The sequence below is a fragment of the Hypomesus transpacificus genome, chromosome 13 (assembly GCF_021917145.1).
Source record: "Hypomesus transpacificus isolate Combined female chromosome 13, fHypTra1, whole genome shotgun sequence".
In the NCBI taxonomy this organism is placed as follows: domain Eukaryota; kingdom Metazoa; phylum Chordata; class Actinopteri; order Osmeriformes; family Osmeridae; genus Hypomesus; species Hypomesus transpacificus.
The window spans coordinates 9826995-9843484 of NC_061072.1; the positions used below are offsets into that span (position 1 = coordinate 9826995).

General features: G+C 42.5%; 2 protein-coding genes across 2 annotated transcripts; one reads left to right on the forward strand and one right to left on the reverse strand.

Annotated features, from left to right (window-relative positions):
• Positions 1-8771: 8771 nt before the first annotated feature.
• twnk (twinkle mtDNA helicase) lies at positions 8772-12552 on the reverse strand. The gene is made up of 6 exons (XM_047031984.1): positions 12467-12552; positions 10726-12115; positions 10372-10612; positions 10161-10268; positions 9866-10007; positions 8772-9754 (listed from the first exon to the last, which is right to left on the reverse strand). The coding sequence occupies exons 1-6, from the start codon at positions 12491-12493 to the stop codon at positions 9341-9343; spliced, it is 2322 nt and encodes a 773-aa protein (XP_046887940.1). The 5' UTR covers positions 12494-12552; the 3' UTR covers positions 8772-9340.
• Positions 12553-12586: 34 nt separating this feature from the next.
• Positions 12587-16480, forward strand: LOC124475408 (EF-hand calcium-binding domain-containing protein 3-like). The gene is made up of 10 exons (XM_047031994.1): positions 12587-13029; positions 13255-13385; positions 13606-13676; positions 13785-13928; positions 14035-14109; positions 14217-14337; positions 14546-14694; positions 14860-15020; positions 15200-15325; positions 15519-16480. The coding sequence occupies exons 1-10, from the start codon at positions 13024-13026 to the stop codon at positions 15747-15749; spliced, it is 1215 nt and encodes a 404-aa protein (XP_046887950.1). The 5' UTR covers positions 12587-13023; the 3' UTR covers positions 15750-16480.
• Positions 16481-16490: the final 10 nt, after the last annotated feature.

The window sequence follows — 16490 nt, forward strand, 5'->3', positions numbered from 1 at the left end:
CTGCCAGAGCCTTGGAGGCACCCAGAATATTTCTATTAGCCGCTGCTTAACCCCAAATACAGCTCTGGAACTGGCTAGTATTCTACCCGCTGCACTAGAAGCACTTGATGTCCCGAATAAATCATTAAATGCTAAAACAAGGGATCTGAATTTGGTTCTTCAGCAATCCCTAGATTCTGTTGCTCCACTCAAACCAAGGAAAAGAATAGACAAGAAACTGGCTCCATGGTATTCAGAGGAAACCCGCACTCTCAAGAGGTCCACTAGAAAATTAGAGCGTAAGTGGCGTACCACTAAATTGGAGGTTTTCCGCCTGGCCTGGAAGGACAGCCAAATAGAGTACAAGCAAGTCCTCATCAGGTCCAGATCAGAATATTTCTCTAAGTTGATTAGTAAGAACAAACACAACACTAAGTTCCTATTTGATACTGTTGCAAAACTCACTAAGAAAAGTACACTCTGTGTTAGTTCAGATCTCTCTCCCAATGATTTCTTAGATTTCTTTGACCAAAAAATCTATGCAATAAGGGACAAACTACAGACTAGTCCTGGAGGAGTGGCCATCAACACTGATTTTCCCTCTGTACCCAGCATTCTGCATGTTGAGACTCTCACTCACTTTAACCCTATTTCTATGGAAGCATTCATCAAGCTGATAGATTCCTCGAAACCCACTAGCTGCCTTCTCGATCCCCTCCCTGCCAAACTTTGTAGGGAACTTCTCCATATTATTGGACCGCCCATGCTTAGTATTATTTATGAATCTCTTGTAACTGGACAAGTCCCTGACGATTTCAAACAAGCTATTATCAAGCCCCTTCTTAAAAAACCAAACCTGGATCCAGGTTGTCTTAGCAATTACAGGCCCATTTCAAATTTGCCATCTCTCTCCAAAATTTTGGAAAAAGCTGTGGCAAAACAGCTCACTGAGCACCTCTCCTCAAATCAGCTCTATGAACCTCTCCAGTCTGGATTTCGTCTTCACCACAGCACTGAAACTGCATTAGCCAAGGTAGTCAATGATCTATTATTAGCCTCTGACGCGGGCTTTAGCTCTGTCCTTGTTCTTCTAGACCTAAGTGCAGCTTTTGACACTGTAGATCATGAGATTCTTCTGGAACGTATGGAGAACTATGTTGGGATTTCTGGTACTTCACTTCAGTGGTTCAGATCGTATCTATCTGATAGATCACAATATGTCCACTATGATGGTTGCTCATCCAGGAGCTCCATTGTAAAATACGGAGTACCACAGGGTTCAGTTTTAGGCCCTCTGTTATTTTCACTCTATATGTTGCCTTTAGGAAACATAATTAGAAGTTTTGGGGTAGATTTTCACTGCTATGCAGATGATACTCAGCTATACATGTCTATAAAGCCGGGAGAATTTCCACATGCTATGGAAACCTGTGTTTCCGGGTTGAAAACTTGGATGACTGCAAATTTCCTTCTTCTTAATTCGGATAAAACCGAGGTTCAAATTTTTGGTCCGAAAAAACACCGAAATAATTTATCCCATCTAACCTTAGACTTAGACGGCGTCAAAGTATCTCAAAGCCAGCTGGTAAAAAATCTGGGAGTCACAATGGACCCAGACCTTTCATTTGAGTACCATATTAAGCAAATCACCAGAACAGCATTTTTCCATCTACGTAATATTGCCAAAATACGAAAATTCCTCTCAAAGGATGATGCTGAAAAACTAATACATGCTTTTGTTACGTCCCGATTGGACTACTGCAATGTGTTGTTCTCTGGCCTCCCAATTACCTACCTAAAAAACTTACAGCGGGTGCAAAATGCTGCTGCTAGACTATTGACTAAAACTAGAAAGTTTGATCATATAACATCGACTCTTATCTCTTTACACTGGCTCCCTATCCAAGCCAGAGCTGATTTCAAAGTTCTACTACTAACTTACAAATCTCTGCATGGATTGGCACCACTGTACCTCTCCGGTCTCCTTGCACCCTATTGCCCCGCAAGGTCTCTAAGATCTCAAAATGCCGGCTATCTGGTAATACCCAAAGTTAAGAAAAAAACTGCTGGAGGTAGGGCGTTCTCATATAGAGCACCTCTTCTTTGGAACAAATTACCCATCTCAATTAAGGAAGCTGATACTGTCTCGACATTTAAAACTAGATTAAAAACGTTCTTGTTTAGTCAATTCTATGATTGTTAAAGGGAAGTATGTGTGTACTTTCTATGTAAACCTGGGATGTGTGCTTGCCTATGTGTGTATCACATGTAACTTTTAAATTTTAATTATAGCTTATGTTCACATTGCCCAGCTAGATGTTACAAATAAAGTAAACCTGTTACTGTATATTGTTAGTATTATTATTGTTATAGTTCCGTTGCTGTATATTGTTACTGTTATAGTTTTTATTACTAGTTGGAGACAACGGGGGACTGGCTGTTTTCATCCTTATTCGTATAAGTATAACCTACTTTAGAGTTCTTTCCCCTGGAACAGATTTCATGTTCCAACTGAGGGGGGCTGTCGTTGTTTTGGTGTGTGGGGCTGCATCAAATACCCTTTTTGCTCTGTTAAATTGCTGCACTAGTCCACACTTGACCGGTGGGGATCTCATTCTATTTTGACTGTAACTGTTAGCTGCTCCTGGCATTCTCTAATCCCTGCTCTCCTCTCTGTCCCCCCCCCACACATTCCCTGTGGTGTGGGGGGTTTGAGCTGTCAGGACCTGCTTGGTCGTCGGTCTGCCAACGCTGAACCAGGTCGTCACCCGGAATCCAGTCTCCATGACGGCCAACAGCGAGTTTCCCGGTCCCATCCAACGTCTATAAAGCCGAACAATGGATTTTGGTGTTTCAAAACCCATTGACACTGTATGACTATGTTTAGCTTGTGTTCTGCTCCTCTCTCTTACCAACCGTCTCTGGAGGAGGGGATCCCTCTCTGAATTGCTCCTCCCAAGGTTTCTTCCATTTTTTCTCCCGGTGGGAGTTTTTCTGGGAGTTTTTCCTTGTCTTCCTTGAGGGTTTAGGTTGGTTGAGGGGCAGTTCTATGGGCGCATGTGAAGCCCTCTGTGACATGCTTGCGTGTAAAAAGGGCTATACAAATAAATTTGATTTGATTTGATGTACACACACACACAAACAAACACAGACATGTAAAGTACACACATGCTCACATAAATTACTTGATGCATAAGAGTTGCTTTACTTACACGGTATCTACACAGTGTGTGGTTATTGGAAGTTATTGGTCAGGTTCTGTGCAGTGTCTGCTTGTTTGTTATCTGTTGTCATTCTGAAGGAATCAGTCTTGTGATTACTGGCTGGAGACTTGACCGGCTGGGATCCAGAGGCTTTCAGAGCTAGCTAATCTGGGTGCCAGAGGAATTGCTTTGCCATCTAATGAATGGTGGGCTCTCTTTGATAATAATCAGATTTTGCCCTTCGGTAATCGAACAGCAGAATTATCATATGCAAGCACTTTTGTTTTGCTGTGTTCAACTTCTGTATATATTCATGACCTGAGACTTTAGGTCACAAGATGAGCCTACTGTTTCACTTTACATTTCAAACACCACCTTGACACAATTTAGTTTCTTACCACAACATTCAATCTATAACTCATTAAGTGCCACTATAGTAACAAAATGAGTATAACAGACCCAATGACCAACCACGGCATTCATAAATTATGGACTCATATTTAGAGTTTATATTGATTATAGGATACTGCACTGTTAGGTAATCGGCTTATAGGACAGAGCTTATGCTGATAATACTGCAATTAACTGCTGTGCTGAGAGATCATTAGCTGCGCTTTGTTGCACATATGCATTCATGATAAAAACTGTTAAAGTGAACGTGTTTAGTTTGAGAAGATTAGGTTTAGAAGGGCCCTCTCTGAAGGTGGCTGCAGGGGCGGATCATTTGAGATTGAATAGGCTTCTCGAGGTGTACAGTAGAGCATGACTGCTTGGCTGCCTTCAAATATAGTTTAAAGTAGAAAAAAAACCACTCTCAAGCCTGCCTGCTGCTTCTTTTGACCAGTTTATTAGGATGACAGACTTGTTTCGGCCTAAGCCATCGTCAGTTAAAATATAGTTTGCTGTCTCGTTCTGTGTCTTGTGTTCTGTTTCTTCTTGTCTCTTTTTCCTTGTTTTTTTGTTCTCTCTCCATCTTGGTCTCTGTCTCTCTATCCCATACACACACAAAGACACACACACACACACACACACACACACACATACACACACGAGAGGCCACACCAGACTGTCTCACTTACTCCATGAGCAGGATCCTATATCTGACCTGCCTCTAAAAGGGAATGAGGCCTCCACTCCTATAATATTTAATCTGCCTTTACAGAGACAGCTCCTTCTAAAGAGCTTCACAACAAAAATGTCCCCTACTTCTTCAATTCTTTACCTCCTTCCCATCCCCCAGCACCTTGGCCACCACACCACTGCATGTAATTATCCTCTTATTATCAACCCACCAGCCCCGCATACTCCGAAGTCTTCTTAAAACAGATGCCTTTCCAACCCACTGAAAAGCGGGAACCGATGAGTGCAGGGCCACTCTCTCCCACAGGCCGTCGATTAGCATCCACACGGATGGTGCGAGTGTGCGCATTAAGCCCCCTCATCCTAGGTCTCCTGTGCATATTACATAAGCACAGGCTCTCTGCCTGCTCAAAGACTCCTGTTGTGTTCAAAGGCAAAACATAGGCAGTCAGGCACGCTGTGAGACAGCAGGAGCGTACTGTGCCTTCAGCACGGGTGCATGTGCCAAGTGAACACGAGTGGCTAATGACTTACGATAGATGGGCATTTGAGACATTCAGCATACTGTTGTCTATATTCAACCGAGATGAGCTGAGGTCAAGGCCCCGGGTCGTCACTGGCATCAGTTATTGTGAGTGATACTGTCATGACGAGAATGTAAAGTACCGCAACCTAATGTGACCAATCGGAGGAAAGGAAGGGAGCAAACATGTGGATCACTCAGCAGTTGACCTTTAGGCAAGGGGTGCCCAACAACCTGTCACAGATAGATGTCGAGATGGCACAGTGGGCATGTTCCAGCCTTGGGGTGATGGTGCTAACACTGATTTCACTCCATTTCAATGCTCTGAGACAGATCAAGGTCCTTACAGCTAACATCCATGCACTTTATTTTGTTTGAATCTCATCCAACTCAAGCATAATCTAAAATCCTGCAAATCTTCGCAACAGCAAATCAATTGGCTAGTTAGAACAGCACAGACGAGTAATATGACATATCTGCCTTTTAGGACACTGTTACATGAAACATACCAATGCATGTCTTGGAAAAATTGTTTTATGTTTCTTCTCCAGATCTCACATACACGGTAAGCTAACAGGGAAATCAAGTTGACATAATGAGTAGAAACGTGAGCCTTCCTCTGGTCTGGGAGCACGGAGGGGAGGATTCTCAGATGGTTATAAATACACGTAGCAGACATATTCTCCAGAGTGTTTTTTGTGGGAGGGTAATATGGGTCAAACGTGCCGAGTGCACGTGAGGCAGAATGTTTCTTCCCATCCAACGGACAGAGCAGAAAGAAGGAGGAATGATAAATCATCTTTGCTTCTGAGTTAGCCTGTGGTCTTTCTAAAACTAGTTTAGTCATCAGGATGGAGTCCAAACTGAACGTTAAATCATACATTTTCAGACACACACACGTGTTCCACGTGCTGTCAGCAAAATATGCTTTAAAAACACCAACATACTTAAAGGTTTGACTTTTTTATGTTGTTTTTATTCTTGCATGGGCTAGGTAAAAGAATATATTGACAATTGACAAACCTGAGTTTGAGTCCTGAGTAATAACCATGAAGGAAATTTTTAGAGGAACCAGACAAAAACAATGCTATGAGGAAGACCAGTGTTCATTGAACTGTGAGTCAGAAACCAGAGCAAGTTTTGTAAATATTTATGTCAAGATGACAAAGACAGAAATGAAAATCACAGAGGGGAGAAATCCAATGTAATGAAGGGAAAAATGAAGAAAAAAAAACAGTAACTAAGACAGAGAGAGAAAAACATTTGATTCTCATAGACGCCAGACTAAAAACCCTTGTCTTCCTGAAACCACTGTTAAGTGGTTCCGAAGCAGTTTCACAAGCATAAATCCTAAATATGAAGATAAGGAACCCTTATAAAAGCCAGAGAAGAGCACACTATAAAGGATATAATATCCCATCTCCAAGGCCAATCAGTATGTGAAGGCACTTATCATGTTTTCAACATTACTGATAGTGCCCTGGTATCATGAAGATGTACTTTGGGGTCTGGTTACAGGATTCCTGACTGAGCTCTCTCCCAGATTCCAGACTTGCTTGTTGATTGACTTTGACTTAAGGTCCTGAAATTACATCCAGATTTGGTCAAATAGTTGCCTTGATGTCCAAATGAAGGGCGTTTAATGGACCTGAAACCATGCGCTGCACTATATCCATCCCCATCAGCTTCTCTATTAGATTTAGTAAGAGGAGAGAAAGTGACTTCCAGTCCTACCTCGGAGCAGATTGGCATTCTTGTGAAATCTGTGGGGACCTCCATTTAAGTCTGGATATTTGTTGTGGGAGGCAGGCACATACTGTTTGTTACCTTTAATAACCTCCTAGTGCCTAGAACCTTGTATCTGTGAAATAAAAATATAGCATTTAAATGCTATTCCACCAGCCTTGAATGTAATACATTTGAAACATTTCCTTTATTCATCTTTTACCACAAATAATCCACATTTTGATGAAGTCAAATTCCTTTGGTTTCACAGATCTCACGCTTTGGTTCCCTCACGACTAGGAGTTGCAGGGCTGGAGTTGCTTCATCCTGTCCTTCTCCAGATGGCATCCATTTGAACAGTCACAAAGCTCAGATCACAGCAACCAACTCTAAACACGAGAACAAACATCACAGTGCAGGAAGGCCAGGGGACCGGAGATGTCAGTATATAATCCAACTTCCTCTTTTCAAAAGATCTGTTCATAAGTACGTTTTATTCAGTTGATAAAGCTGTTCAAATAAATATGGTCCTCAGACGTAAACCTAGTTGTAACTGTAAATATTTAAAAGTATTACTAAACCTGCCACAACAAGAGTCAAATGTGAACACTTCTTTTGATAGAACCTACACATTAGACCTTTGTTAGTATGTGCATGGGAGCAGGTGTGTCATACTCATGTATGCAAGTTTGTGTATGTTTTCTTACATTTACATTTAGCCATTTAGCAGACGCTCTTATCCAGAGCGATTTACAGTAAGTACAGGGACATTTTCCCAGAGGCAAGTAGGGTGAAGTGCCTTACCCAAGGACACAACGTCATTTTGCATGGCCGGGAATCGAACCAACAACCTTCTGATTAATAGCCCGACTCCCTAACCGCTCAGCCATCTGACCTCCTTCCTATGACGAGCTGGCAAGTGATGGAGCCCCCGTCTCGGTCCAGGAACGCCCAAGTGCACAAAGGCCCCCTTTCACAGGCACCCGATGCTGGTGTCCCACACCCACACTGTCAGGATGACACCCAGACACATCCAGAGCGAAGCCTGGAATCATTCTGGAATGCTCTGTACTTACATAGCAGTAAAACAAACCGAAAGCCTCAAAAGAGAGGGGGGAAAAAATTATAGAATAGAAAACCTAGCAGCAGCACATCTGCCCAGAATCTGTCTCTCCTGCTGTCTCACCCAAACTGACTTTCACACAGAGCCTCTCCATCTCGGCAATCCTTTAGTGTTTTCCATTCCTCTCAAGCCAAGATCTGCATGAATCTCCTTGAATATGATTTAGGAAAACACCCCCACAGTTTATACGAGGATGATTCTTTGTCCTTAAAACAATATTTAACAGATCCAGCTAGCCAGGGAGCTCAGGGGCCATTTGTTGGACCTGGGTCTGATGCCAGGGTAGCTTTCCGAGGGAGATGTAGATGCTCAGCAGTCTGTGTTCTCCAGCCAAGGGGGTAGTAGGTTACAACAATATGACATAAAGAGTCAGACCCTGGGATATGCTCACTGATTCATCTCATTGCACACACGACCACGTTCCATGTTCCCAGGGTCAAAGGTCACTGACATTACACTGCTGTTTGAAGTCTGAAAAAGGGTTAGAAAAAGTTGGACAGTAAACTTCTGGCAAGTCTGCAGTTTTGATGAGCGATTCAACTCATAATATTACATCATCCTCCAGAGGAAGCAAATTAATTGCATTTTTCCTCATTTAAATATGCCATAATCCAACAAGAGGCCTGTTACATAATCTACTTTTTAGTTATTGGAAGTCACTCCTCTGAATAATGTATCAAGAAATCGGATACTTTGTCCTTCTTCTCCTTGTCCAATCAAAACCCAGTGTGAAGAGGCGAGCAAACCTTGTGGAAGCCTCATCATTATTTATCACCTACTCTAACCCTAGGTATAACGGTCATTTGATACCTTATCAACGATCACTCTAGCTCAGGCTCACTAGGATCTAATACCTGATTTAATGAGGGCTCAATTAGCTTAATCCTTTAAAAACAATGTTAGAATGTTGAATAAAATATGACACTAAACCAATTTATGACAGTGACCTGAGTTTTTAGAAGTTCATTCCATTTCTCACCTGATGGCAACATACCTGATGAAAACACCTATGCTGTTACATGATATTTTGGACAATGCTTCAGAAGGGCATACATTTAAAATAAAACTGGACTACTGTTAATTCTACTGCTCCAGTTCTGAATACATTTATTTTGATTTACCAGCGCCACCTACGGTTTACAAAGAGAATTGCAGCCAATTAAAAGGAACAATATGGCCTTTACTTCATGCTTTAAAAGTACAGTTTAATTCATGTAACAATAGTGTACAAATGTCAGTAGAGGGCACAAATGGCAACGTGTAAATGTTTATATTCTCTGACAAAACAAACACAATAGTGTTTCATACTGAACATTATTACAGAAGTTTCTGACATCACAGTTTAATGAGTTCGATCAAGATCAATCAACTTTTAACAGAAAAAGCAGTTAGACTTTGAAATGAAGTTGAGTGAAAAAGCAGCAGTTGGTCTCTATACAGTGAGAGGTAAAGGCATACAAATAACATTCTATGAGCCATTTTCAAAACAAAGGATTTTCACTGTCCACATAGTTTTCTTTAACAGCCCTTTGATAGTTTTTGATAGTCATGTTCTTAGTCATGTCCTTACTCTCAATACAAGTGAAAATCATTTAGAATTATTATTGAAAACTAGCATAGTCACCTGGAACACTGTCTTTTTCAATATTATTGCATAATTCATCCGTTTATATTTTATAAATCATCACGATCCCATCAGTCGCAAAACTATTCTTCATTCTGGGTCTTCTTGATTCCCTCTGCTCTACTTTTAACAGCAGTGGCACTCTTAACTTTGGGTGTTTTTGTGGCCTTTGCTGGCTTCTCCATCTTTACGACCTGCTCATCCTTCTTTGCTGCCATCTCCTCCTTCTTCTCCCCCTTCTTCTCTGTTATCCGTTCCTCCATGGGTGTGGTCTCCTCACCCTGGGGCGTCTCCGGCATCTCCCCCTTCACCTTCCTCAGCTTGTGCTTGGCCTTGACGGGAGCGGAGAAGGTGAGCGAGCCCTTGAGGAACTCCAGAGGGAAGATGCCCACATCCCCGTCGAAGCGGTTCTTGGCCACCTGGAGGGACCTGCGACCGGGACATGTGACCAGCTTCTTCTCCTGCAGGATGAGAACATTGTCTGCCTCTTGGCTGGCCTAGAAATGGGATTGGGACCACGTTAATATGGCATTCAATGATTAGAGCATTCCCCCCCCGTCCCCCGACACTATCTTTCACAAAAATTGCTAATGTAACGCTCCACCTACCTTAGCAGTACCAAAGATGGATGCCGTCTGTAGTTCTCGGTCATCCTCTTCTTTTCTGGGATGGATGATCAAAGTCACATGACAGCTACTATTGGTTGCAAACCTCCTGAATGCTCCAATGATGTGGTCTTGGACAGCAAACCTGGGTAAGAGAAAATAGGACATATTGACCACACTGCCATACAGAGGGGATATTATCAGGTTTTGAAATATGTATATTCTACTAATCAGTGATGTTACTAATCAGTGATGTTACTAATCAGTGATGTTACTAATCAGTGATGTTGGTTCTCACTTGTCCACACTGAGGTTCTCCTGTCCCATCATAAACTGCAGGTTGTCGATGATCACATGGTTGATATCGTACAAGTAGACAGCATGTTGCATTGTGTCCAGCACAGCCCTTTATAAAAGTATCGGCATAAATTATTTTTATTTTTGTATTTGACCCACTTAATCATTACAGCATCTATCCATCAACAAAAGGTATAAGAATTGAGACTCACTTAATGTTCTGCTGTCCATGGAAAGTCATGAAGTAGAGAGGCAGTTCTTCAAACTTGTCAGCCCAGTAGTCATACTGGTCCAAGTTCTCCTCCAGCCTCTGCATAGCAAACTGAGTGAGCATGATCTTGGCCAGGCGGACATTGTTAATCTCAAAGCTTCCCCACAGCGTGTTGACACCTTGCATACACAGATCCAGAGCAAACTCGCTGATAAAGGTGGTCTTTCCACTACCGGTGGGCCCTGAAGGGGAGACATAAAGTGCAGATAAGCCACCTTGCCACAAACATACTCCACAATGCATTTCCACAAAGAACAACACTACACATTTCAAACGAGCCAGTTTAGAAACATACCTGTGAAGACTGTCAGCTCGCCCTTGCGATGGCCTTTCAGGATCCTATTGAGCTCTTGGAACCTTGTCCATTTCACTCCAGCCACCTGCTCTGTGTTCATAAGCTCACCGAAGACATCCTCTCTAAGCTGCCTGAATGACACAATTGACTTGTGAGCAGCGGGAATGGAGGCCTTGATGATGCGGGCCAGGTTCTTCCCCTGGACCAGAGCCTCCACAGGACAGGGTTGAAACTCCCCTGGACGTACCAGCGAGCAACGCTTCAGACCCAGCTTACGAGAGAAGATCTTGGAGGCCTCCCAGGAGCGCATGTCCCCTCCCAGCCAAAGAGTCACCTTTTTGAACTGCTCCAGGTAGGGAAGTAGAACAGGTGGGAGGCAACTGACTCCCCGAGGCAGGGTAACGCAGGGGAGGCTTGTGGCCTGGCTCACAGCCAAGGTGTCCACCTCATGGCCTGTTACCACAACCTCCGTGTCCTTACGTCCCACAAGAGGAAGGCCAAAAAGATTGTGGTAGGACCCCGCCTTGGGCACTGTGGCCTCGGTGTACGCCACATTCCCACTCTCTGTGCTCTGGGCTGACATCAACTTCACCCCCCTCAGGCTTGAATCTGGGCCCCAGAACCAGGGAAACACCAGGCTCTTGGTGGGTTTAAAAATCCTCACCCCAAACTTCTTGAGCGTGGCATTGGAGATCTTGCTGATCTGAAACATGGTTTTGATCAGCTGAGCCTCCTCCTCTGGGATGTCAGAGAAGGGGATGGAGCTGGACCAAATCCTCTGCACTTCCTTCAGCTCCATCTCCCTCTCCTCCTGCTCCTCCACGCTCTCAGGGTACCCCAGCAGCACATGGGGGCTGAGCCAAGTCTGGCCTTCCTTCTGCATCACCTCCAAACAGTCCTGCAGGTCCTCCCAACTGCCCTCTACCAAGGTGTCCTTGCAAAGGAACTGCCCTGTGGTCTTGTCTATGAACATGTTGCAATTGTCTTTCCCTGAACCCGCAGGGGAACTTGTACTTAAATCCATGAAAAGGCTTTGGGCATGCAAGCAACTGTAGCCGTCGTGGAATGGAACGTCTTTGGAGCGCAGGTACTGTTTGATGTCTGTGACTGTGACGGGATTGACAGGGAAATCTATGTTGAACTTGGCGTCTTTTTTGTAGCCTCGGATAACACCGAGTGTAGGTGTTGCACCCCATAGTTGTCCCAGAGGATAGGAAGTGGGAAGAGTAAACCTTGAGATGTGTCTCTTTGCTAAATGTCTCGCAAGCGAGGAAGAGAGACACCCGTGGTGAGGACATCTTGAAAAGCTGTGAGCTGCCACCTGCAAGAAACAGGCGGTGCCTTTCACGAACCACCTCCTCCACATTTGCCCCAATTCAAGACATCGAACCTGCAATTAATACCAATTATAGTAGCAACAGAAAATGAGCAATATATCTAGAAATGAAAGGACAGTGTGCACATATTCCTTACCTAGACTCAGACTCAGATTAGACTGAGCTCTAATTTAAAATATAATGTAACGTGAATCTATTCTAGCTAGATGAGTCTAAAATAGTCTACAGCTTGCTAGCTAGCAAGCCAAGGGGCACTGTGACCTACCCTATTCGTACAGCAAAAAGAAAAACTATTCAAAAACAAGTAAGTGTCCGTTAACTGACCCCTGTACAAACGTTTATGCAGACAAACATTAGACAAAGTAAACCAAATATGAACATCTCATGCATCTTTGTTTACTGACCTGTAAATGTACTAGTATGCCCCCCATGCGTTCAGTAACGCTACAAATCCCATGCCTCGCGTTGGTGCTGTGACGTCATCTTTGCGCCAATGTCATTTTCCGCTTAGGGTTTCTGGGAGTTGTATTTTAACCGGCGATTTGAAACGGCGAAGAGCGACAACAAGAAGAGAACAGAGAAGTTGTCGGAGGAAAGTATTCACAAATATAATAAAATTGTATTTTCTAATCAAGAGTTACATTTTTTATTGGCGTGAAACATGGTTGCTGAAGAGTCTTTCAAGTTAGAACAAAGTGCTCTACCATACATTAAGAAAACTGTCTATCATTTAATCCAGTAGAAAAAGAAACCAAGCAAGATTTTGTTTAAATAAAACATGAAAAGTTAATCTGACTACCGATGATCATATGCGTGATGATGTCATAGTTGCATTGCTGAGTGACGCTGATGTCCAAAGTGAGAATTGTATGTTTTCTGTCGCAAGTGTAAATTCGCCATCTATGCGAATGCTTGGGAGAAGTTGCATCAGACAGATTATCAAAAAACTCCTTCAGACACGATGATGGTTAGTAGCATAACCTCCAAAAATAAGTTACAGGATCAATGTCGACTTTTGCTATAATTTCTATCCATAAAGATACATTAAACTGGTGTTTGGGAGTATGGGACAACCATATACCTACAGGGGAATAACTACCAATTGTGTTGACTGTCATACATCATCATGCTGACTACATATGTTGTTATTCCATGTAATCACATTAAATGTAGCCTAATTGTTTCTTTGAAGGGTGCCTATAACTCTAAAAGACAGGCTAGCAGACAAAAAACGGACCCCAAGACTCGGATGAAGCACCGAGATTCTGGAAAACTGCATGAATTTGAGAACGCACAAGACTTCAGTGATGTTCTCCATTCGTTGTGAGTTACTGGGGCATGTGGGGGGACGCAGAAATCACACACAAAACGGACTTCACATCAGTTTATGTTGTTATTTTAATGCTTTAATCTATATCAGTAAATAGGAGGATGCGTAAGTATGTATGTTTTCCTGTATTTACAATGAAATTGAGAGTAATGGAGTCAGTTTGAGTCCGTTTATGATTTAAGTCATTGACCCTTGACCACTGTTTGACCTAAGGTGTATTGGCCAAATGAAGGACTTGGCCACAATGGCACCAGATGAAACTCTGTCTGATGCTCAGGTTGAAGGTGAGTCACACTATAGCATCCATGGCATTGTGACATCATCTACATTAAGTGGCCAATAGTATGTGGACACTGCTTTGTGAACGGACATCTATGTCTTCTGTTTCAAAGCATTCCGAGCAGCGTTTGACCTGTTTGCCACCAGCTCTAGGGGCATCATCAATGCAGAGGGGCTCTCCTCCTTACTGGAAACAGTGGATATGAAACTTAGCCCCTCAGAAACAGAGACTTGTCTACACAGAGCTGATTATGATGGTATGTGGACTGAGAAATATAACATATCACATTAAAATGATGTAAGACGGTGTAGCTATGATGTAACGTTATGATACAAGTACTAATTGGTGTGCTTTTGTTTTAGGGGATGGTAAGGTGGGGTTTCAGGACTTCCTGTCTCTAATGACAGACAGTCAGAAATTTGCCACATGTATGAAAGGTATGTTACTTTCTTTAGGACTGAGATTATTTGACTGCACTGCATGTACTTTGTTGCTCCTGTGACTGATAATATTGTCTCATTCTCTCTCTTCCTTTTCTCAAAAGTGGAGCCTCCACCAGACCTTTCTCAGGTAGTGGTGGTGATTGACACTGTATTCTACAATGCCCTGGATAAGATGCTGAATGCCGGCTTAATTCCCAGTATTGCCACTGGGGAGATAATTAGGTAATGTTATGATGACATTATATACGGCATGAACAGAATGTGTTGAGCTTAACAGTTGGGTAGTGAGTGACTGATAGTCTTGTCCAATTTCATAAACTATCCTATTCTTTGATTGGAATTGTTCTTTAAAGACTTCTGGTTACATCCTAAGTGACCAAAATGGCTTTTGAAATCAGTCAAATCAAAATGATTTCATTTTCTCATGCAGGTACTACCACAAGAAATCGCTACATCACATTTGGTGTGCGGCGCCACAGGTGTTTGAAGACCGGGGCCATGTGCTCACGTACTATGCCAAGGGAGCTCATCTTATAGGTTTACAGCCTAAACAGCTGATGAAGCATATCTTACCTTATGGTATGAGAAACATAAATATATTCTGTGTTTGTATTTTGTGTGTGTATACATGTGTTTTACATTTGCACGAGTGTGGGTCATGTCATAAGTGTAGTAGTCTGGTAAATCAAGCTGAACTTAATAGTAGTTTGCTGTTGAATTAAACTTTGACCTTTGATGCCCTAGCCCCATCAACAAGCCCATACTCCAAGCGGCCCAGTCTGAATGTGTCACTGTCAAACACCGTTGTGGGCAAGAAGGTAATCAAGAAACCCCCTCCAGCTGCAACAGATAGTCTTTCAGCCAAAACCAGGAATGATGTGGAGATAGAAGAGCATATAAGACAGGTACACCCACATTTCTAATGATTAACCACAATGGATAAAAAACATACACTTCAAATGCACACAGTTTGTGTCATACTGATTGCTTTGTTTGGGAACAGGCTATAGATATGATTGGTTTTGTAGAATATCTCACTCTCTGTCTCTCCATCCTCCATCCTCTCCTCATCATTCCTCCTCAGTTGTCTTTTCAGCATCCTGGGACAGAGACAAAAGACCTGATCACTCCAGTTAAGGTCAAGATAGAATTGCAAATGAAAAACCGGAAGTGTCTCACCTATAATGAAATCAATGAGATAAAATACAAGGTAGTGTTATGTCTTGATTTAAGGTTATTTAAGTTACTATTTCTATAAAAAAATATCTGTATATAACATAAAATAACTGCTATGCCTTTTTACTGTCTGTCCCATTTGTCCTCTAATTGTCCATTTATTCATTTTTCCTGTCTTTATTTCTATTTGTTTGTCTTACTCCCCCCTCCACCTCCCACAAACCCAGTGCAAAAATGGTCTGAACAGCTTCCTGGACACACTGACCCATTACAAACAACGTGATGCTTGGAAGTCCTGGGGCTCCCTTCAGGTCTACCATCGAGCGCTGGGCTTCAAGGCCTTCCCTGACACCTTCTCCACCTACACCTGGAGCTGGAGTGGCTGCAGAAACATGCTCCAGCCCCAAGACCTGCAGGAGAGGTGGAACATGCCCCTTCCTCTGACCACACTGAATTGAATTCATGTTTTCCATTAACATAATTCAGTATTTCAATGTCAATAAATCATAATGTCAATGAATGTCAGCATCTTGGTAATCTATTTCCAGTTGTGTGGTTGCCAAATGTGCTTTTCATTGCCGGTGTGAATCAAACGGTCCATTAGATTCATAGAATCCATGTGAAACATGTAGTGCAAAAGTATTTGTGCCTATGGATTTGCCCTTTCATTAAACATATCTCTCTTATAATTTGGTTACCAAATTAATGCTGTCAGGAAAGAAGGACAAGATAAAAGCCTTCTGTAGTCATTTTGTTTGACCTTCACCTTATCTGGATAATGAGTGAAACGTTTAGACATTAGGGGGCACTATTTCCCCATTAAATCATGTTTCACAACATGATGGCTGGAATGTTAGGAGAATCTTGACCGGTGAACCGAGGACCTTATAAGTAGTGAAGGGGTTTGTGGGAACAGGATGCAAAACAATTACATAGTTGAAATACCAAGTCGTACAACGAAAACATTGCCCGTCTCTCTCTTTGCTTTCCTGTTTTGAATTCCAATAAATTAGCAAAAAGTTCTTTCTGATAAAGAAAATGAGTGTGCTGAAGTGGAATGGAATGTGTAAATGAACGATTGTTGTGTTTCCATGATATACTATGTAATATTAAAGTCTGAGTAGAACCGTGGACAAAACCAATTTCCATTGACGTGGTCTTTCCAGCACTATGATGGATAAATGTAGCATGTCAGACAC